The sequence below is a fragment of the Mytilus edulis genome, chromosome 4 (assembly GCF_963676685.1).
Source record: "Mytilus edulis chromosome 4, xbMytEdul2.2, whole genome shotgun sequence".
Taxonomy (NCBI): Eukaryota; Metazoa; Mollusca; class Bivalvia; order Mytilida; family Mytilidae; genus Mytilus; species Mytilus edulis.
This window is the reverse complement of record NC_092347.1, coordinates 40,855,201-40,880,572: the sequence shown is the minus strand read 5'-3', so window position 1 is coordinate 40,880,572 and position 25,372 is coordinate 40,855,201. Positions and strand designations below refer to the sequence as shown.

General features: G+C 31.4%; 1 protein-coding gene across 4 annotated transcripts; it reads left to right on the top strand.

Moving 5' to 3' along the window:
- Positions 1-25,372, top strand: LOC139521870 (arrestin domain-containing protein 3-like). 4 transcript variants are annotated; one of them, XM_071315538.1, is made up of 8 exons: positions 1-329; positions 12,959-13,105; positions 13,500-13,717; positions 14,975-15,154; positions 15,575-15,757; positions 20,326-20,512; positions 22,080-23,533; positions 24,760-25,372. In XM_071315538.1, the coding sequence occupies exons 1-7, from the start codon at positions 212-214 to the stop codon at positions 22,199-22,201; spliced, it is 1,155 nt and encodes a 384-aa protein (XP_071171639.1). In that variant the 5' UTR covers positions 1-211; the 3' UTR covers positions 22,202-23,533; positions 24,760-25,372. The 4 variants fall into 4 exon arrangements, with proteins under 4 accessions (XP_071171639.1, XP_071171637.1, XP_071171638.1 ...); XM_071315536.1 differs by lacking the exon at positions 12,959-13,105 and adding an exon at positions 11,951-12,097; XM_071315537.1 differs by lacking the exons at positions 12,959-13,105; positions 24,760-25,372 and adding an exon at positions 11,951-12,097 and having other exon boundaries at positions 44-329; positions 22,080-22,795; positions 22,875-22,984.

The window sequence follows — 25,372 nt, the reverse complement described above, 5'->3', positions numbered from 1 at the left end:
AGTATAAAGCAGCCAATATAGATTGTAGGACGTCATGTCAGCAGTTAAGTTAAGAGGTTGCTGTAAGTTAAGTACTACGAATAAGTGCTTGTATGCTTATTTGCCGGAATGTCTTCGTGATCTTACCGGTTGTTATCTGGAGTTTAACATTTGTTAAACGGTGACCTCCCCTGCTTCGGGTTTGGACGTCAAAAATAAACAACAGTTGAAAATGGGCAAGCTCAATACATTTATTATTCAGCTTCAAAATCAGAATGCAATATTTTACCCAGGACAACCCGTTCACGGACAGGTGTATGTTGATTTGAACGCAGATATGAAAATGAGAGGTATTTTTCATTTTTTTTTTCACAAAATCTGATAGTTTTACAAACTATCAAATAATTTATTTTTATTTCGAAACCTATACGATAGCACTCATAGATTTTCAAGATTATCAAAAACCGTGTTGAGAATTTTTAGTGCTATAAACAATGATAAATAACCAAGCAAACATAATTATCTTGGTCAGTTTGCCCAAAATCACATTCGCTCCCCTTTATGTGCACTCCTTTAAATCATGTTATAGTACAAAATAAAGATAATGAGTGTTTCTATTGTTATAAAGTTAAGTGATATACATGATATACATGTATACATGGCTAATAAAGTAGATATTCATGATATTAATTACCATGATTACAGTTGATTAGCTGTTTTTTTAATTTTAATTTGTAATTAGTAGCACTGCATACAGAAATAGTAGTCTTGTAATAAATTTTCAGTAGAATTTATTTTATGACATCATTATAGTGTGTGATAACATTGTGTGAGGGAATTCGACGTTTCCCTCCAGTGCAATTTATGACAATACCACTGCATCAATCAGAATTATTTTTTTTGCAGTGTTTTAAGAAATGATTTTGCTTTGTTGTCGCGTATTAGTTGAGAAACATTCAATGTTTTAAAAAGGCGAATTTTCTGTACAAAGTCAATGATTATGTTGACTTTTGAAGGCCAAACTTTCTACAGCCTTAAATACGCTAATGAAAGATCCAAAAACTATATCAATACATAATGACATGTCTATGAAATTATAACAAATCTATTGGTTAACAAATTTTTATTCGTTATTGCAAAATAGTGAACTTAAAATATCTGACATTTTCTCCCTACCCAATTTACCCCTATACATTTTTATGATGTGGACTGGTCATTGTTATTGAATCGTAGGCAATTTGATTGGATTAAATTGTTATTAGTTTACCTTCAAACTTGTTTATGCTTTTCATACATGACTATTGATTAATTAAAACGTGCATGAATGTGTACGGTAACTAAAATGACCTTCAGACTGGACACTGGACGAGTCAATATTATGTTTTATCAATGAAAGTTAAGGTATGAAAGGTAAGAATTGCCAATTATTCTATTTTCACAAAATTTTCGGAATATACAGTTGAAAGGTTATTTTTTAAAAGCCTATTGTGGAGATTAAAGAGAAAGTTTACAAATGATACGTTTTGTTCCATTAAACAAGTCATTTTCGTAAGAGAAATGCCGAAATATATATTACGCACGACTACGGCAGGTAAAATTATTATTCATCACAATAAAAAAAAAGCATTTTTCAGTCTCATTGGAACATGTTCATTACAATTAATCCCAAACTTAAGAAGTAAGTAACTACAGTCAAAATATATCCGATCTGCCTATTTCTGCACATCAAAAGTCAATACGATCGTTTTAAAGTCAATTTCGTCTACCTCACACAATCTTGTTAGGCACTATAATATATATTTAATTTTTATGTACATGTATCTGTCTGAAGATTTTCCATTTGTACTGTACGTACATGTACATCCTTTATATGAGTGAAATAAATAAAGGTTAGATACATGTATATAATCTGATAATAACCATGCAGACTTTCCATATTGTTGTTTGAATCAATTATTCATTGAAGTTGACCCTTTATTCATATAAATGCATTTGCACCTTGATTCTTAGTCCACCCTTTTTAAAGGTTCTGTTTTTGGATATTTTGTGAATGGGTTTATTTATAGCTGACTATGCAGTATGGGCTTTGCTCATTGTTGAAGGCCATATGGTGACCTATTGTCATGATAATTGTAGTTGTTAATGTCTGTGTCATTTTGGTCTTTTGTGGATTGGATAGTTGTCTCATTGGCAATCATACCACATCTTCTTTTTTATACATGTATATTATGTTAGTGTTACTGTATAAGATAAAGATGATAATTTTTATGCCTCACCTACAATTGTAAAGGGGCATTATGTTTTCTGGTCTGTGGCTCCGTTTGTTTGTTCTTAAGTCCGTCCGTCTGTGCGTCAGGTTAATGTTTTTGGTCAAAGTAGTTTTTGAAGAAGCTGAAGTCCAATCAACTTGAAACTTAGTACACTTGTTGCTTATCATATGATCTTTCTAAGTTTAAAGCCAAATTAGACTTTTGACCCCAATTCAATTTCACAGTTCACTGAACATAGAAAATGAAAATAGGAGTTTCAGGTTAAAGTTTTTGGTCAAGGTAGTTTTTGATGAAGCTGAAGTCCAATCAACTTGAAACTTAATACACTTGTTGCTTATGATATGGTCTTTCTAAATTTAATGCCAAATTAGATTATTACCCAATTTCACGGTCCATGGAACATGGAAAAGGATAGTGGGAGTGGGGCATCCGTGTACTTTGGACACATTCTACAGTTCTTTTTAACATTGTTATAAAATAAAGTCAAAATGAAAGTGACATTGTTGTCACATTCTAAAGAAGTCAAATTTAATAACAACATGATTAATAACAACAGTTGATCATATTTGCTATTTAATAAAGTACATTTAGTACCTCTAGACCTGTGTACAGTAACATTAGTCTTATTAAGTTTTTTTAGTAAAAAATATTTTATTACATTACATTTATTTTGAATTTTTATGTACCTATCTTAACATTTTGTAACAATCCCATGTCACATCCTGCAATATATATATATATACATGTATGCCATTTTCTATTTAAAATCTAATAGAATTTTTTAATGTATCAACTAGCATGTTTAAGGTGTTTAACCCTCTTACTGCGGGAAGGACATATGTGTCCTCCCCTGGCTTACTGCGGGAAGGACATGATTATTTTTTCCCTTTCGTAATATTTCTGAAAAAACACTTTCCTTCAATTATTGAATACATTTTATATATTTTATTCATCATGTGGTTATTATTTTTGTTGTTTGGTTTAGTTCTTGTGCCCAACAATAAATAAATATTTAAAACAAATGTCCTTAACTCTTTTAGATTTGGAGGGACACATATCATGCATATATACTAAGTATTTAACTTGACGCTTGCCTTGGTTTTCTTACAAATTAATTAAACAAGGAAAAAGTCTACGTTGGTAAATAAGTGTACAATTAATTTACCGACCCGAATTGTAAAATTGGCATAAAATAGCATTCTGCATTTAAATGGTTTTTTTTATGCATTATTAGTTATTATAAACTTTAGTTTATGTGCAAAAATAGATAGATACTATGGAGTTATTGAAAACCCATTAGGTGCAGGAATCAGCCAAATATTGAGAAAAGCCTTTACCATAAAGACAGCTAGAGAAAGCCCCGACATGAAAAAAATGTAAAATTAGCATGAAAACTAATGCGGGGTTCACACATTGCAGATTATTGCTCCCGTTTGAGATCAGACAGCGATATGACACGAAAAGTGAAAAATTGGATTAGTATCCGCAACAGATTCCTACTAGTCGGGAAGGGTCCGAATAGTTCGGCAAAGCACCCCGACAGTAAGGTGCGTCCCGTAACATTCGGGGAAACTCAGCCGATTTTGTCTAGTCGGATTACAATCGTGCCTATGTCGTGACAGATTCTGTTGTATCTGATCGAATTCTTAACTATGTTCTGTGTATTCGGGACGGTGTCCTGTGGAATGGGAATGATCTGGAGAAATTTTTCATTGCTGTTTTTCTGCCAATTGAGTCCAGATTGCATCCAGATCTTGTTGATTGCGAACCGTTTTTGCCGAAGCAGTCCCGTTATTAATTCTAAATTCGTCAATGATACCCACGTCAGAGTCCAGACAATTACAGAATACAATACGACTGAGACCAGACAAAGCTGTTTGCAATGTGATATAGCAGACCGTAATAGGATTACGTTCCGACAGTACCTGATCATCCCAAGTGTGCCGTCAGTTTTCGAACGGATAACTTCTGTCAGCGTCGGTTCACTGTCTTGTCACTATCTGATCTCTGTCGGATTACATTTGTTAAATTGGGACGCAGTAGTGACAGACTCGGTCGAATTTTACCTGGCGAAAGATACAAATTGGATTTGAAGCGGATTTAGAACGGGATTATCTGGATAAATTTCGCTTGGAAACGGTTGAATATCGACAATTCCTGAACAATATCTGATTTTTGTCGTGATTCAATTTTTTTTTTTTTCACAAATTTAAATTAAAGTTTGAATTTCCATCCACGATTCATAGGATCTTGATCAGACTTTTGATAAATTTTAATCGGGAATGGTCCTGTCAAGGACGGCAGTAAAAATCGGGAATGTGTGACCCCAGCTTAACGGCATAATTTATAACAAATTAGTTTATGATAAAAACATATGTGACAGACATGATCCAACGACAACCACTGAATTACAGACTCATGACTTGGGACCTAAACAAAAGAGTGTGCTATCTTTATTTTTCCGGTCATTTTTTGCTTGACGAGTGTTGTTACCTTTTGAAATATTTGCTGCTGAAAGCTTATGTCTAATTTAATCTATTTTCTGTTTTACTGTTGTATCCTGCCTTTCAACCTTTTAAAACAAGTGTTCAAGATTATTATATATATAATTTTATAACGCGTGGATTGTAATGATTCAAAGTTACACCACATTAGAACAGTATTTACACCAATAGAAGATCAGAGTTTTACATTTTTAACGGCAAATTTTGAAATTCCTTTACATTTATTCAATGAAGTAACACCATACAATGTTTACATTTGAGACCAATCAGCATTTTTAAAACTCATATAGTGATCTATCATGCTGATACTGAATACGGTGCTTTAAACAAAAATCTATGTTTTCCTTAGTACAATTCACATGCTATTTAATTTTTTTGTGGGGGATAAGTAAGCATATATAAATTTGGAAAGGCCATCTAATTATTTATCCTAAAAATATATACATATTGATGTTTACAAATAGTATAAATATACCATTGAACATTAGTTATCAAAGAAATTAAGCAGTTATTAACGAAAATGTTAGAACAGAACCTAAAAAAAAACCCACAAAAAATACAGCTAATTGCGCACACCACCCACAGATCCCAACACCTTAATGAAAAATAGAGGTATGCAAAGATATAGTTAAGAAGGGATTTTATGGTGGTAATTAGTAAGCATGCAGGTACTAATGTGTGTTTGATTTGGATTTGTCATTCGTCAAGCATCAATGTGATATTATGATAATGAATATGACAAATGAAATATGATATGAATAGATAAAAGAAGATGTGGTATGAGTGCCAATGAGACAACTCTCAATCTGAGTCACAATTTATTAAAGTAAACCATGATAGGTCAAAGTACAATAGCTTCAACACGGAGCCTCGGGTGACACCGAGCAGCAAGCTATAAAGGGCCCACACGATTCTAGTTTGAAAAAAAACAACGGAAAAAATAACGGTCTGTTCTATATAAAAATCGAGAAACACTTATGAACCACACCAACAAACGACAACTACTGAACATCAATAAATCATAGAAAATAATAAGAGTAGTAAACACAAGAAATATTACAAGTGATGACACTAGAAAAGGGAAAAAGACGATTACAGTGTATCATTGATGGAGGATATTTATGGAGACTGATACATTTTACAGTATACAGAGCAAAACATTTCACAGTATTGACATATTTTTGGCATCTTTAAACATTTCTATTAAAAAAAGGATATATAAAGTGTGCATGAGTAAACACCATTTATCTTAAATGTGTCTTGCTTAAAAAATTAAGGCTGAAAACTAATTGCGTCATAGTTAGCCAATAAAATGTTTTTTCTTTTTAGGTGTGGCGATATTTATGTTGGGCACATACATGTACATCCTTTATAACATTATATCAACTTGGGCATAGTAAATCTAATAACACAGTACTATTTAACTCAGATTGTTTTGTATAACTTGTTCATCGTTTGGCCTTTAAAGCTTACCTATGCTTTGATATATACAAAAATATGAGAGCTTACTTCTTACGAATCAAAAATAAGTGCACAATCACTTGCTATTGAAATGGGGTGATACACAGTTAACATAAAGCACTAAAGCAACTGAAAGTTTCTGTAAATTTTGTGGAGATAACAGGTAGAATATTGTGCGTTTGTCCTTTTATAATGTCCCCAATATAAAAACCTTCGGGAGAATTTATGTTTAAGTTTTCAAAAAGTGATTAAAGTTGATGTTATCAAATCAGTATCATATTTAAATGATCAAAATAAAATGGCTGATGCCAACCAAATTTGTAAATATATGAGACAAGCATTTGAATATAAAAAAGGAGATATGTCAGATGTGGTGTGATTGGCAATAAGACAACTATCCACCAACTTTCAAATGAAGTGGATGTAAGTACATTGTAATTACACGCAACTGTGTATTTACGGTCATTAACAATGAGAAAACCACAATTTAAAGTTCAAAACAATGCTTAGTGTCAGTAAGTTTACCATAAATAATGGAATAACTATACAAAAGATAGACTTGTACATTTTGTAGTTATAGATACAGCATGTAATAAATTTTCTCTTATTTTGCATTATGTTTTATTTACATTATTTGTCATGTTGTATATATATGTCATGTTTGTTGAGGTACACTTGGCATACACAATACCATCTTTATATATATATTATATATGTTTGCTTTATTCAATGAAATATTATATTTCATCTAAGATCACCAACCGAAAATAAGTAAATCTGACTTAAAGTATAGTGCTGTTTTGCAAAAACTGAACGTTTTCTTCAAAACACTGCAAAGTGCCTGACTAATTGAAAAGCGCGAAACTTCCTTAGGACGTGACATGATCATCATTATGACGTCATGTCATATAAATAACGTTTAACAATTTAATGTTTTGGTTTTACTGAAATTGACCCGTTTCTGGACAATGTTTTGAAATTTAGCTACGCACTAAGAGGGTTAAGGGGGCTCGCAGGTATAAATTGATTTTTTTAGGTACAAATGTATAGGATTTCGCTTGTTTTTTCTATAAATGATCTTTGTCATATACTTAAACGTAATAGAAAATTGAAATAAAAAAATGGGGTCACCGTTCATTTAGGCTCACAATCTGCTTTTGAAAGAAGCAATCATTTTCGTTAAGGTACTTTTTATACTACCGCAAAAATTTAAAATATCTTGGTCGTATATTGATATCATGTCGTTGTCATCTGCGTCGTCATTGTCAGCGTTGTCCGAAGATGTATGATTTCTTGATAATAACTTTAGTACAATGTATAACTAAATAGAAATCAATAAAATTTTATCACAAGGTTTATAACTACTAAAGGAAGGTTGGGATTGATTTGGGGGTTTTGGCCCCAACAGCTGAGGAATAAGTGGCCAAAAGGGGCCAAAATTAAACTTTGTTTGATTTCATCAAAAATTGAATTATTGAGGTTCTTTGATATGCCAAGTCTAACCGTGTATTTAGATTTTTTTATTTTGGGTCCTGTTTTCAAATTGGTCTACATTAAGGTCCAAAGGGTCCAAAATAAAACTTAGTTTGATTTCAACAAAAATTGAATTCTTGGGCTTGATATGCTGAATCTAAACATGTATTTAGATTTTTTATTATGGGCCAGTTTTCAAGTTGGTCCAAATTGATGTAAAAAATTAAACTTTGTTTGATTTCAACAAAAATGAAAATATGGGGTTCTTTGACATGTTTGATATGCTAAATCTTACCATGTATTTAGATTTTTGATTTTTTGGCCTGTTATCAAATTGGTCTACATTGAGGTCAAAAGGGTTCAAAATTAAACTTTGTTTCATCAAAAATTGAATTCTTGGGATTTTTTGATATGCTGAATCAATCCATGTACAAAAATGTATTTAGATTCTGAATATAGGACCATAATCATTGATTATAGGTAAATTTAATTTTTTTAAGTTCATTAGACCACATTCATTCTGTGTCAGAAACCTATGCTGTGTCAAATATTTAATCACAATCCAAATTCTTAGATGTATCAAGCTTGAATGTTGTGTCCATACTGGCCCCAATTGTTCTGAGTTTGACCTCTGCAGTCGTATCAAGCTGTACTCTGCGGAGCATTTTATTTTCTGTTGAACTTATAGGAGAAATATTGGTTATATAAGATGAAAAGAGAACTAAATTACAGAGGTCGCCCAAATTTTACAATTGTTTAGTTTAAGTACAGCTTATTTGAAAATAATAATAATAAAAAATCGGTTACGGATGGGTTAAAAAAGTTGTTTCAATTTGGTATTTTTGAACGGAGATACATGTAATTAAAATTATTTGGAGCTTTTTCAATGATATAAACATTTTAAAAGTGTTCTGGGGCCAAAATTAATTGATTTTTTTGTTGTCGATTTTTGTACCATATCATAAACTAACAATTGATAGTGTAATAAAAAAAAATTATAATGAAAAAAAAATGTTTAAATTTTTCTGAAAGTTTTGTACCGTCGAGCCTCCTTAAGTTATATTCTTAGACGTTTAAATATAATCCTAATAGAGAGCAAATTGTGGGATGGAATGTGTAGGGTGCCAGCATGAGATGGGAGGTAACAGACCTGGTAGCTATAAGCAAATGTTCAAAAATTAGATAAAATTCAAAAGCTTTTAGACCATTATTCTTCTGTACACAAGACTGTAGCTTTTTCTTCTTATAAGATATGCATGTCCTAGCAAAATCTATGACTGCTTTGTGTCTTCAGATTTAACCATCCAAAGGGTAGAAATTGAGTTTTAAAAAATGCTGAAATCTAATCTCTTTCCTACTTTCAATTTGGTCAAAACACTTCTTTTTTGTGTCCCATTTATGGGCAGTATGTTTTCTGGTCTGTGCTTCCATCTGTTCGTCCCGCTTCAGGTAAAAGTTTTTGGTTGAGGTAGTTTTTTGATGAAATTGAAGTCCAATCAACCTGAAACTTAGTACATATGGACCCTAATTCTAATACCAAAAATTTTAATACCAAAGTAGAGATTTTACCCTATTTTCACTGTCCACTGAAACATAGAAAAAGATAGTGCAGATGGGGCATCCGTGTACTTGGGACACATTCTTTTTTCGTTCTAAAATCAATTTTTTTGTCATACATGACATGTTTTACTTGTTTTATCAACCATGTTAACAATATGTACATGTAACGTAAAGTATCACTAGATTAGTAGGTAAAATCATTGAAAATGTTAAAACTTCAAGGCAAACAGTAGTACAAAAAATACAGGAAATAATACCCCATATTCATAGACCTTGAACGATATAAGAATAAAGATTCATCAAACTTTCGTTTTACTGCAAGAAGTATTTTTTTTCTCACAGTTGAAAAAACAGGAAATATTTTATCATTTAACAGAGTACTTTAACATGATTAAATTTATAAGTGATGAACCATAGTAATTTTGTTCGTAGTGCTTTTAAATGAAACACAAATATAAAATCAACATTACACACATTATAATCTACATATTTAAATTAATGTTTATGCCATGTAAAAAACGATTAATCATTTCCCCTTACAAAGCCAATTCTGTATCTATCCTCAGCATTAACCCTCTGGGTCAATTCTTTTTGTTTGCTATTTTTTTGCAGATGAAAAAAGAAAGATGATCTCTTTAAAGTGTTTTTATTAACATTGCTAAATTATCATATCTCTAGTTTCACATAGCATATAACACAATGTAAAATGTAAAACTAGAATTCTCTGTTGGGGATAAATTATTTTTCCCTAAAAAATAGAATAAAATAAAATGTTTTTCCTGCCTGTCCACCCTAATAATTTTCACATGTTAGGGGAAACCAAAAATTCATTTGTCAAAGAGCTTACATATGAACATGAACATGTAATATGTCTGTTTTTCAGATGTTATGTTAAGTTATGATAGTAAGGGGTGCATGTCTGTCTTGCAGAGTTCATCTGACCTTGACATGATTTACATTAATCATGAACAATGTTAATTTTATGTTTACTTGTAGTTAAACCTTCATGATACATACTTTCGACATAAGTTCACTCATGAGAATTTAAGAAGACAAGACATTTCAGTAATTTATGTAAACCTACAAATTTGCTAGTGAATTATTTTAGAAATTTTCTGATTAGAAACATTTCACGAAGATAATTGGTATTTTAAACTTGTTTTTAGCTAACCTGGCCTAAAAGGCCAAGTGAGCTTTTCTCATCACTTGGCGTCCGTCGTCGTCCGTCGTCGTCGTTAACTTTTACAAAAATCTTCTCCTCTGAAACTACTGGGCCAAATTAAACCAAACTTGGCCACAATCATCATTGGGGTATCTAGTTTAAAAAATGTGTCCGGTGACCCGGCCAACCATCCAAGATGGCCGCCATGGCTAAAAATAGAACATAGGGGTAAAATGCAGTTTTTGGCCTATAACTCAAAAACCAAAGCATTTAGAGGAAATCTGACATGGGTAGAATTGTTAACCAGGTGAAGATTTATCTGCCCTGAAAATTTCAGATGAATCAGATAACCCGTTGTTGGGTTGCTGCCCCTGAATTAGTAATTTTAAGGAAATTTGGCTGTTTTTGGTTATTATCTTGAATATTATTATAGATAGAGATGAACAGTAAACAGCAATAATGTTCAGCAAAGTAAGATTTACAAATAAGTCTACATGACTGAAATGGTCAGTTGACCCCTTTAGGAGTTATTGCCCTTTATAGTCAATTTTTAACCATTTTTCGTAAATCTTAGTAATCTTTTGCAAAAATCTTCTCCTCTGAAACTACTGGGCCAAATTAATCCAAACTTGGCCACAATCATCTTTTGGGTTAGTAGTTTGATAAATGTGTCCGGTGACCCGGCCATCCAACCAAGATGGCCGCCATGGCTAAAAATAGAACATGGGGTAAAATGCAGTTTTTGGCTTATAACTCAAAACCCAAAGCATTTGGAGCAAATCTGACGTGAGGTAAAATTGTTTATCAGGTCAACATTTATCTGCTCTGAAATTTTAGATGAATCAGACAACCCGTTGTTGGGTTGCTGACCCTGAATTGTTAGTTTTACGGAAATTTTGCTGTTTTTGGTCATTATCTTGAATATTATTATTGATAGAGATAAACTGTAAGCAACAATAATGTTCAGCAAAGTAAGATTTACAAATAAGTCAACATGACCGAAATGGTCAATTGACCCCCTTAGGAGTTATTGTTCTTTATAGTCAATTTTTAACAATTTTCATAAAATTTGTAAATTTTTACTAACATTTTCCACTGAAACTAATGGGCCAAGTTCATTATAGATAGAGATAATTTTAAGCAGCAAGAATGTTCAGTAAAGTAAGATGTACAAACACATCACCATCACCAAAACACAATTTTGTCATAAATCCATCTGCTTCCTTTATTATTCACATAGACCAAGGTGAGCGACACAGGCTCTTTAGAGCCTCTAGTTTCCTATTTATCTCAATCAAGTTGTTTTAGAATCCTGAAATAAAATTGCCACGAATTGGGCTAGAAAGCTTAAGGGTTTCTAGCAAATTAAAGTATCTTTTTTATTCTACCGTAATAAAGTATCCGCAAATAAAGTTGGTTTAAAATATATGTATGTAAATATGAAACTCATTAGTATTTTCTTGTCATGTTTTTTTTTCTCCTTCATTTATCAATGTGTTTTTTAATATTTATTTTACTTTTTTGTTCATATTTTCTTACAGAAGTTCGACTCAAATTTGAAGGATATGGCAATGTTCATTGGTCAGAACGACACTCATCAGGGTCTGGAAAGAATCGTCATACAAGAACTGTACATTACAGGGCTCGGGAAAACTACTTTGATATTACTGTCGCTTTATATGGACAGTGTAAGAAAAATATGTGCTTATACATGCAATATCTATAGCAGCCTTGTTTATTTTTTGACAATTACAAAATGTACATTCCAGAATATACTAGGGATTCATTTATTTTCATGGGTACTAATTTTGGTAGATAAAGAATATAGAGAAAAATAGTCCAAAAATATCTAAAAAAAATAGAGATAAATAATTAAATATAAATATTGGATAAAGATCATTGTAAATTAAGAATAGAGAAAAATGTATATATAGAGAAAAATGGTAGAAAAAAATAATTAAGAACAAAGATGAAGGACACCCCAAAAAACAAGCATGAAAAAAAGACTATACATTGTACATGTAAACCTTGTTGAAATGTACATTTTATATGAATATGAACAAATAAATTTCAACAAAATTAAGCAAAACTTTCAGCAAGTTCTAATATTCATTTATTGAGGAAATTAACATATGATTTGTATTAAGGACCCAAAGTGTGCTCTCCTGGGATACAAAAGTAATTGTAATTTGATATTTGAAATAAATTGTAGTAAATTTAAAAAAGAAAAAACATGATCATGTACACAATGGGATTGAATAATGAATGACTTTGGTGTTAAATTTGATATTTTATTTTTATTACAATTATTGATTTGAACAAGGTAGTTTCTCGAGCACTGTATTAATTTTATATGATTTTATTGATTCTGGTTATGATCAAACTCAAATTTTGCAGTAAGTTATTGATGGGTTTTAAAATAGGTTTAGATGAATGAGTTGAGAGGGCCAGGGGGGTGGGTATTTTTATGTTTAGATAGATTCTGTGATGCCAAGTTTTATGTTTCGACCTTAGTTTCTGAAAATTTTAAAATACTTGCATTATTTCAGAAATTCGTCTCAGATTTCAAGGCAATGCTAATGTTCATTGGACTGAGCAACACGAGACAGGGACAGGGGATGATCGGAGAACAGAAACAGTTACATACAGTGCTCGTGAAAAATACTTTGATATTACTGCTGCCTTGTATGGCAAAAGTAAGGCTTGAATCATGACCTTGTCCAACATCAATGTTTTTAAAAAAGCTAAATTTAATGAAATTTGTCATGCGATTAAAACATTTACATTTGCTTGAGAAATGTTAAAAGTGTTAATTCAAATATAAATTTATGATTAGATGCTTTGTTTAAGTTTAGGAATATGTTAGAGTATCATGCATGGAACAGTATTTCATTAAATTTTTTAAGCATTTTCAGTCCTGCTACAAACACTAACAGTTCTATCTTTGCATTTATAAACCCAATGTATCTAAAAATAATTAACATAAAACAAAAATGATTTTAAAGATATTTATAGTCGTTTATAAAGAAATTTGTGATTTTTTTAAATTTTTGCCCAGAATGTTATTCATAGTTTATATTTGTATGTTAGCTCTAGGACATGGTGAGAAGCTGCCTAGTGGACAACATAACTTTCCCTTCCAGTTTATACTGCCACCCACCTTACCATCTTCATTTGAACACCAGTATGGACAGGTCAGATACATGTTGAAGGCCACCATTGACAAGCCATGGAAATTTGATCATACTACTAAACTACCATTTACGGTTGTCTCTCTACTAGATTTGAATGCTATTCCAGAAGCTCCGGTAACACTTTTATATATCTTTTAATACTAGAATGAATAATGTTAGAATTTTAAAGCAATACACTGTCCACACTAGGAATGAGTATTCTATTTTTAGACAACGGAAATCAAAAGATGATAACTAGACCTATTGCCATAAGGGACTACATCAAAAGTTCAATGTAGGATAAAAAACTTAATTCATATAGTTTTTTCACTGACCCCTCCCCCTCTTAACTTAATTTGGGAAAAATGGATTAACCCATATGGATATATGTAAAAATCAATGTCGGATAACCAAATCTTGCAGCCATTCAACCCCCCACCCCCAAACTATTTGAATTAAGTTTTTATGCCCCACCTAAGATAGTAGAGGGACATTATGTTTTCTGGTCTGTGGCTCCGTTCGTCCGTCCATCCGTCTGTGGTTCCGTTCGTCCGTCCAGGTTAAAGTTTTTGATGAAGCTGAAGTCCAATCAACTTGAAACTTAGTACACTTGTTGCTTGTGAGATGATCTTTCTAATTTTTAAGCCAAATTAGACTTTTGACCCCAATTTCACGGTCCACTGAACATAGAAAATGAAAGTGGGAGTTTCAGGTTAAAGTTTTTGGTCAAGGTAGTTTTTGATGAAGCTGAAGTCCAATCAACTTGAAACTTAGTACACTTATTGCTTATGATATGATCTTTCTTACTTTAAGCCCAAATTAGATAATTGCCCAATTTCACGGTCCATGGAACATGGAAAAGGATAGTGCGAGTGGGGCATCCGTGCACTTTGGACACATTCTTGTTTATCTTACATTGATCTTTTGATGTCGTCCCTAAAAGGTACGCTGTAGATAAAATAACATTATCTAGTAGCTAACAAATTAACAAATTTGATCAAAAACCCTTCATGTAAATAAAAAATCAAAAAAAAAATCATACAGAAATTTTATTCAGCAAATCATAAAAAATTTGAATTGCATCTGTATTATGCCCCACTTGGGAGCATTATGTTTTTTGGTCTGTGTGTCTCTTCGTTAGTATGTTGGTTTGTCTGTCTGTCTCACTTCAGGTTAAAGTTTTTGTTCTACGTAGTTTTTCATAAAGTAAGTCCAATCAACTTTAAACAGTGCAAATGTTCACTATGATATGATCTTTCTAATTTTGATGCCAAATTAAAGTTTTGATTCCAATTTCACTGTCCACTGAACATAGAAAATCAAAGATGGGATGGGACATCCATGTACTATGCACACATTCTTGTTTATAATATATAAATATTATTATTGTAGCGACCAATGCAGAATCAGGTAGCAAAGACTCTTTGTTGTTTATGTTGTGAATCAGGGCCAATAACTGGTGTTTTAAGAGTAGACAAAACTGGATATGTTCCAGGGGAAGCTATCTATCTTCAGGGGGAAATACAGAATTTGTCAGATACAGAATGTTCAGTGGAGGTCAAGCTTAATCTGGTAAGTAGTTTTAAAATTATTATTTTTTTTAGCTCAGCTCCCTCAACAGACTAGCATACATTAATAGACACCATATGGGGAGAATGTATATATGATTTGTGACACTTTCGACCCATGAAAGAAAATTAAACCTACTAAGTACATTTATTTCTGTTTTATTCTTATGTTCATATATATATAATTGCTATTATTGTATGCATTGTGATATATATTTTCCTTCAATTTTATATGTTAAGCGCTTAGAGTATTATGTTTATTAGATAGGCGCTATATAAAAGCTATGTAATAAATAAATTTATATGCTGTTTTTATCGCTAACTGACTATAGTTGTTTTAATCAAGACAAATTAGTAAAGAATGGTGGCTTTTGATGTCTGAAGACAATTTTTATGTTACTTTGACTATTTCATATCTTTTTAGAACATGCTGTTCCATGCAACATCAAAAACAAGATCAGTTCCCCAGGAGGTGACAAAACTAGTTTTAGACCGATCCAATCCTGGTGAAACACAAAGCTTATCAGGCAAAAGGATAGTTATCCCTCCTGTTGCACCATCCTTTCTGGCTGGATGTTCCATCATAGACATCAGATATCATTTAGAGGTATAGTTGGCTCATGCTCTATACATTACTGTAAATTCATAAATTATTGCAAATTATTGTCGTATATTGGTATCAAGTTGGCGTCGTCGGCCTAAGACATTTGGTTTTTTGCACTCTAGCTTTAGTAAATGTAAATAGAGATCTATGAAATTTATACACAAGGTTTATGACCATAAAAGAAAGGTTGGGATTGATTTTGGGTGTTTTGGTCCCAACAGGTTAGGAATTAGGAGCAAAAAAGGGCCCAAATACATGTAAGCATTTTTCTTGGTTTTCTCACAATAATTTTAGTATAAGTAAACAGAAATCTATGAAATTTTAATATCAGGTTTATGACCACAAAGGAAGATTGGGATTGATTTTGGGAGTTTTGGTCCCAACAGTAAAGGAATTAGGGTAAAAAAAAAAGGTCCCAAATAAGCATTTTTCTTGGTTTGTATACGACCCCAAAAATTGAAAAATTTTTGGTCGTACCGTATATTGGTATCACGTTGGCTTCATCGGCCTAAGACATTGGTTTTCGCACTCTAACTTTAGTAAATGTTAATAGAGATCTATGAAATTTAATACAAGGTTTATGACCATAAAAGAAAGATTGGGATTGATTTTAGGTGTTTTGGTCCCAACAGTTTAGGAATAAGGGTCCAAAAAGGGCCCAAATAAGCATTTTTCTTGGTTTTCGCACAACAAGTTTAGTATAAGTAAACAGAAATCTATGAAATTTTGACATAAGGTCTATGATCATAAAAGGAAGGTAGGGATTGATTTTGGGAGTTTTAGTCCCAACAGTATAGGAATTAGGGGCCAAAAACAGGTCCCAAATAAGCATTTTTCTTGGTTTTTGCACAATAACTTTAGAATAAGTTAATTCCGTAGAAATCTATGAAATTTTTACACAATGTTTATGACCACAAAAGGAAGGTTTGGATTGATTTCCGGAGTTTTGGTCCCAACATATTAGGGGCCAAAAGGGTCCAAAATTAAACTTTGTCAAAAACTATTGGGGTTCTTTTATATACCGTATCTAACCATGTATTTAGATTCTTAATTTTTGGTCCCGTTTTCTAATTTGTCTACATTAAGGTCCAAAGGGTCCAAAATTAAACTTAGTTTGATTTTAACAAAAATTAAATTTTTGAGGTACTTTGATATGCTGAATCTAAACATGTACTTAGTTTTTTTATTATTGGCCCAGTTTTCAAGTTGGTCCAAATTGGGGTCCAAAATAAAACTTTGTTTGATTTCAGCAAAAATTCAATATATGGGGTTCTTCAATATGCTGAATCTATACCATGTATTTAGATTTTTTAATATTTAGGACTGGTTATCAAGTTTGTCCACATTCAGGTCTAAAGGGTCCAAAATTGAACTTTATTTTATTTCTTTGATATGATGAATCTAACCATGTATTCAGATTTTGGATATTGGAATACCACGAAGGGATGATAAGAATTGACTTTAAGAGTTATGGCTCAAACCGTTAAGGAATAAGGTGCAAAAAAGGTGGGAAAATGGTTTCCATGTCAATGGACAATTACTTAAGTACAAAACATAATTTAAAAGCAGTGTAAATTTGTTAATTGAAACTCATTTTAATAGCTCATCTAAACTGCTCTTAAATTATGTATTTTGGAAATTTGCCAAAAATTTGTTATTAATGAACTTCATTGGAAATTTGCCAATATAAAATGTTGCATTGGAGTTATCTTTCTTTGTCCAGAATAGTAGTCAAATAAACTTAAATCATGACTGACATTTTATATTTTATGATGTATTTAATTAGAAATTTGAATTGAGATCATTTTTGAAATAAAGGAAAGGGGGAGGTGAAAAAAAATTGGTGGGGTTCAATTTTTCTTATTTCAGATTTCAGAAATGAAAAAGAAAATTTCTTCAAATATCAAAGGATTAATATTCAACAGCAAAGTGAATTGCTCAAAAGCAAAAAAAAAACATTTTAAGTTCATTAGACCACATTCATTCTGTGTCAGAAACCTATGCTGTGTCAACTATTTAATCACAACCAAAATTCAGAGCTGTATCCAGTTTGAATATTGTGTCCATACTAGCCCAAACTGTTCAGGGTTCGACCTCTGCGGTCGTATAAAGCTGCACCCTGTGGAGCATCTGGTTAATATTTGGGCCCGGTTATCAAATTGGTCCTCATTGAGGTTTATAGGGTCTAAAATTGAACATTATTTGATTTCATCAAAAAGTGAATTCTTGGGGTTCTATGATATGCTGAATCTAACCATGTATTTAGATTTTGGATATTGGACCATAATAGGTAAATGTCCAATTTGAAATTTTTAAGTTTTTAAGTTTAAGTTCTTAGACCACATTCATTCTGTGTCAGAGACCTATGTGGTTTCAACTATTTAAACACAATCCAAATTCAGAGCTGTATCAAGCTTAAATGTTGTGTCCATACTTGCCCCAACTGTTCAGGGTTCAACCTCTGTGGTCGTATAAAACTGTGCCATGCATAATCTGGTTATTATTGCTAAAAATGCGACAGCGTTGCAAACTCAATTATTTTTAAAAATTTGAAATGTTTTATATGATTTATTATGGATTCTCAAAATCATAAAATTTAAATTTCATTTATTTTTAAAAAGTCTACAATGACAAAATTGCAATAATAAATGCACGCAATAGTTTCCAAATTTACAGTATTCATTATTACTATTATTAAAATTATTAATACTGTGATTCATTATTATTGATTGAATACAAATTTTCTTGGATTTTGTGGGTACAGGTGAACCACAAATTTGAATGTTCAAATAATTACTAATGGTCTATAAGGCTTGCATGCAGACATTGGTAAAATAGAAATCAAGTATCATTGAAAATGCACAAAATCTACAAAAAACAGAAAACAGCCGAATGGGTGTTTGATGCAGCTAGAAAATACCACACCCAGTTTGCCCATAAACAATTATATATACTAGTCCAGAAAAATGGACACCATACTTAACTCTGAAACATATAAATGAATCAAAAAAATTAAGAAACACAAGACGAACAAAGGCTTGAGGTTCCTGAAATAGGACAGGATTTAACTATGCTAAGATGTCTTCTGTATGATAAGTTATTAATTTCTCTGCTTTTGTGTATAATAAATACACTCATAGGACAGACATAATTAGAACTCAAAAAACTAACGGCATATAAATGTACAAAAAAATTATCGAAAACAAATAAATAATACAGCAACAAAGGACAACCACTGACTTACAGGATCCTGACTTGGGACAGACACATACATACAGTTTGTGGTGGTCTTGTAACATCAATATTTGTTTTTATGAGAGCTCTTTTAATTTTGAGCTCACCTGGTCCGAAGGGCTAAGTGAGCTTTTCTCATCACTTTGCGTCCTTCGTCGTTAACTTTTACAAAAATCTTCTCCTCTGAAACTACCAGGCCAAATTAACCCATAATTAGCCATAATCATCATTGGAGTATCTAGTTTTAAAAATTTGTCCGGTGACCTGCCCAACTAACCAACATGACCAAGATGGTTGCCATGGCTAAAAATAGAACATTGGAGTAAAATGAAGATTTTGGCTTATATCTCTGAAAGCAAGGCATTTAGAGCAAATCTGACATAGGGAAAAATTGTTTATCAGGTCAAGATCTATCTGCTCTGAAATTTTCAGATGAATCAAGCAACTTGTTGTTGGGCTGCTGCCACTGAATTGGTAATTTTAAGAAAATTTGGCAGCTTTTGGTTATTATTTTGAATATAATTATAGATAGAGATAAACTGTAAAAAGCAATAATGTACAGCAAAGTAAGAGCTACAAATAAGTCAAACTTGCCCAAAGTGGTCAATTGACACCTTAAGGAGTTATTGTCCTTTATAGTCAATTTTTAACAATTTTCATAATTTTTTACAAAATATTTTCCAGTCACTACTGGGCCATTTTCATTATAGATAGAGATAATTGTAAGCAGCAAGATTGTTCAATAAAGTAAAATCTACAAACACATCACCAACACCAACACACAATTTGTCATGAATCCATCTGTGTCATTGCTTAATATGCTCATAGACCAAGGTGAGCGACACAGGCTCAGTAGAGCCTCTAGTTTTTTGTACAGATTATTTTTACGATATTAATTGTAATTTCAGTTACACATCAACCTGTCTAAAGTGTCAAAATGTTTATTAGTTCCCTTTGATATCATCAAATTGCTTGTTATTTCAGTTACACATCAACCTGTCTAGTGTGTCAACACGTTTAATATTTCCAGACGATATCATCATATTACAAACTTATCTTCAAGAGTGATTTATTTTCGCGACTAAGAAAATAACGCAAATATAATTTGTTGCGAATATGTGAAACTTAGATCTTTCATTATTAAACCACATTAAGTAGAAAATCACGAAAATTATATAGTCGCAAGGTGAAGTAGAAAAGATCAAACAAGAAATAAAGTATCCGTGAAAAATAAGTTGGTTTACAGCTCTTGTTATTTCAGTTTCTCGTCAACTTGTTTAGTGTGTCAAAACGTTTAATAGTTCTCCTAGATATCATCATCTTACTTATTATTTCAGTTACACGTCAATCCGTCTAGTGTGTCAAAACGTTTAATAGTTCCCGTGGATATCATCATAGGATCAATACCATTAAGAAGTTCATTTCATAGTATCATGCAGCCTCAGCCAGCTATTGCACCCCATGACGTAAATATTAATGTAGTTGGTCAAGGCCCAGGAGCATTTCCATCAGCACCAGAATTACGTAAGTAGGATTTTATTTTTGGGGAAAAACGGCTTCAAGCCGTCAATCCCCTATGGGGTTGACCAGAGTGACATCCCCTCACATCATTCATTTTGTTTTTATAGTGTGGAAAACCCCCCAACAAATCTTACTGAGATTGATGAGAAGGAGACACACAAATGAATAGATTGACTTTAAACACTTTTTTTACAAATTTCTTTTCTGTTTCTCATGAATTGATCGTATCTTGAGCTCTCCTTTACACTATTTACGTTTCTTTTACAATCTGGAAAAATATTGTTGGAATGCCACACTACGTAGAAGCAAGGATATCCTTCACTGGTTATTTGAATCATTCTCAGAGATCGTGCACTAATTAAAAATTGGTATTTGTTAAATTTAAACATAATTTTGTTTGCTGTAGATGATTCAAACATTAACATTTATTCATGAAATTAACAAATATTTCAAAATGTAGGATCTGGAAACAAGCTTCTCACAGTATCAATCATATCGTTTTTATGCCCAACCTACGATAGTAGAGGAGCATTATGTTTTCTGGTCTGTGCTCCGTTCGTCTGTCCATCTGTGCGTCCGTTCAGGTTAAAGTTTTTGGTCAAGGTAGTTTTTGATGAAGCTGAAGTCCAATCAACTTGAAACTTAGTACATATGTTCTCTAAAGTATAATCTTTCTAATTTTAATGCCAAATTAGATTATTACCCTTTTTTACGGTCCATGGAACATGGAAAAAGATAGTGCGAGTGGGGCATCCGTGTACTTTGGACACATTTTTGTTTATTAGTACCTGTATTCCTGTGATTAGAATTGTAACTAGGAACTTTTAAATCATTGGAAATTTAAAACTGAATAAATTTTTTAGTCCTCACTTTCTTGAGAGAAAAATTAAAAATCTTAGAGTACTGTCATAAAAAAGTGGACAAATCGCCCTAGCCTGCAGTTCAGTGGTACACAATTTAGATTTCAAAAAATTGTAGTTGTTGTTAAATGACAGAATTCAGTTGAATTTTAGATAATTTAAAACTATCAACTTTAATCGAATGTCTAGATTTAGAAGATGCAGATCTCGTCCATTGGTCCAAATTGAATCCTAAACTAAGGAAAGGAAATTACATCAAACAACAATTGATTTCAATATTGTCAACCTGTTGTTTTTTTCATTCTTACCACCACCCCCCTGATTGAAAGATTATGTCTTCATCATATGAACTTTTGTTGGCATGACGCAGGTTATGTTCTTCTCATATATAGGTTATGATGGTATGATACTATTAAAACCCCTCACGGGAAGGATTGTGTCTGATATTCATATGATGAAGACATAAGCTTTCAATCAGTTTAATTGAAGTCTGGAGCTGGCATGTCAGTTAACTGCTAGTAGTCTGATTATTGTCTTCATCAACAATGCATAGTATTAAGTATTTATATCAAAACAACTTAAGAGCTTAACTTTTTAACTTGTTTTAGCATTTTAAATGTTATCATCTTCATTTGATAAAATGTTATCATTCATGATAAAGCAGTAGAATCTTTCTTTATTGCTAAACTTTTGTTTTCTATATTTTTTAGCTCCACCATCGTATGCAGAATGCGTTTTTGGAAAAACAGACATGCATGATGAAGAGGACAATGAACATACAAAAGGTCAAATGTCATACGCTCCTGCATACCCATACTACAACTTCTCGTAAAAATCTAAGTTCTGAACAAAAAATTTATTGTATATGCTTACAACAATTTAGCGATAAAATAAAGTAATATTTGCAAATGTATATTTTACTGTGAACTTTTTACAAATGTCATTGTTGTAATTGTTTAAAGAAAAATATGAAATTCTATTTTTGACTAAATGTGAATTGTCTCCCACTTATGAAAGAGTTATTGTTCTTTGTTATATATTATCCATGACATTTTAGATATATATATTTTAGAATAATAGTTATTTTCAAACCTTATTAAAAGGTAATAGAAAATTACACTTGAATTTAAAATATTACAAACTTAGATATTTTCAAAGAAAACAAATGTATAGAAACATGATAACAAATGGGAGACAACCCTTTTCAAAACTTACTCCTGTGAAACAGGGTCACTTAAATTGTATTCAAAATTGAATATCATTAATATTCAGAAACAACTTGTTATAAGATCAAATACCAAACAATGAAACTTGCTATCTGCTGAACTTTTTAAAGATTGTGATTTATTTAACTCCTTTAATTTGAAGAGTTGTGTATTTTTTATAGAAATATATATTATTTGGTTAAGACAAATAAAACAAAACCGTGTGAAATAAATATTTTTTAACAAATAATAATATTATGTATGTTTTACAGTTTTCACTTTGATGTTTTTGGTACAAAGAAGTAATTAAACACTATATTTTTGATATTTTGTGTTGACAATCAAATATTAATTCAATAGAATGCACTGTAAAAATAGAACAAGAAAGAAAACTCAATATATTTCAAAAATCAAAATGAATGGAAACTTTTTGACATGTTACATGGCAGTTATCTTTTGTGAACAGAGATAACAAATACATACTTATCTCTTTCAAAATTATTGCCAACTTTGAAATCGCAAAATTAATCAACCCTTACAGTTGGGGTCTTGAAGAAGAGAATTTCAAAAAAAAGTCCAAAGAAAAGTCTATCAGATGAAAATTATTTCGTTTTACCAACAAAGGAGGATAATGTATAAAATTAGCAACTTAAAACTAATCTTCTTGAAATATATTTTGATGGGTATTAAATTATTAATAATAAGTTATAGAGTTTGAAAGCCAGTTACCTACATTTTAGAATAATATGCAGTCATGAAAAGTTCAAAAAATTGATTGAAAAAAAAAGTTTTGCTGATATTTAATTTGCATAAACTTGAACAGAAATATATCCTTAAGGTATATATTTTACATACAAATTTTACTTATAAAAGTTACAATGAAACATACAAACATGTAACTTTATATACAATGTTACATAGAAATGTTACATATGAAATGATACACACAAATGTTACATGTAAAATGCATACCTGCCAACTTTCACGATTTAGGCGTGTACTACACGATTTTGGCCCTTTGTCACGATTGCACGATCGTGTTCCTGAAAAACCCTCTAAAACACGATTTGGTGAAAATCTACACGAAAAATATTGTTGTTCCCGATTTTGAACTGTGTCCAATGGAGGAAAATCGTGTTAAGCCAATCAAATTGTGTGTTTCTCATGATCAAATTAATCAGCCAATCAAAAACGTTTTCTCTCAAGATTGTTTTAACATGCTAGATATTGAACTTGTGTTGTATTCCTCTGTTTGTTGGTCAGAATTGTAAAAACGTGAACATGGCAAATGATTTTTCAACTGCAAGGAGGTTCTTACACAGAATAAGAATAAAAGCATGGCTGATTGACAAACTTCAATGATGCAGTACTACCATGAATATAATAAATAGTAGTTTGTACACTAATTTATTGACATTACATATACACTTGCTGTAACATAATTTTATTTATGTATTCAATCATTTAAAGTATAATGTACTATTCATGATTTTTCACATGGACCCCCCCCACCCACATCAACATGAGGAATCCCTTAAATGAGGGACTACCCTTAGTCAAGGGGTCACTCTTGTAAAAAATAAAATAGAAAAATGTAGATTTATTAACTTAAAAATGGGAAATTCTGACATTATATTTGGAACAGCTTTTCTAAATGAAGAGTCCTATTATTTTGAATAATAAAGAAGATATAAGGCCAAGAACATATCAAAGTTCTTGGACATGTGTTGACCATATAATACAAGATAGATCATAAAATGTATAGTTCTTTGGGAAAAGTTTCTTCAAATAATATGAATGTGTGCTCATTTGTACTTTAACAGTGGTTTTTAATGTCCTAACATTGAGGGGGGATCCCTATGTGTTGTTCCCAACCTGATAAAGGTCCTTCTTTGTGTATAATTTTAAATCGGAAAAGTCAACAACTATTCAGTATCCTTACACATGAAAATAATTCCTGCAGGTCTTACAGCTACATGTTCATATTTTCTGCTGATATAATAACTAGAATCATGCAAAAAAACTTAAGAAAAAGGGATGTAAGCTCATCTTACAAATCATGCAAATATGACACTTTTTCTAGACTACTAAACAGCACGCGCAAAATAGTTGTCGCAAAGAATTTTAACCTTTGAAATTGTTGTCGCGCGCTAAAACCCCCATGGGCATTTTCAAAAGTTGGCAGGTATGAAAATGATACTAAAATGTTTCTTACAAATGTTACATGTTAAATGTTACTAACAAATGTAACATGTAAAGTTACATGTAAAATATAACTTACAAATATTACATGGTAAAAGTTACATGTAAAATATAACTTACAAATATTACATGGTAAATGTTACTTACAAATGTTACATGTAAAGTGCTATTAATAAATGTTACATGTAAAATTTTACTGAAAAATGAATGCTACATGTAAAATTTTACTCACAAATGCTACAAGTTAAATGATATTTACTATTTATACACATAAAATATGTGCTAGGTGAATGTGCAATGTTTCTGTAGATGTAAAATTTATAGTTGTTTAAATAATTTGATATGTAGTTGTTTGGTTATTTGAAGATAAACAATAAGATAGTTGTTGTTAGTTAAAGTTGTTGTTGATGACATTTTGTTAGCATTGATTAATTACCTTCTAATTTTCCAATTGCTTAATTGTGCTTTAACTTCGTTATTATTTTGTATAAATGATTTTCTAATTCAAGGTTAAAATTATAGATTTATTTATTTTTAAATTGAAGTGTTTTCTGTGAATTGAATAATGTAGTTGAAATTTGAATAAATATTTTATT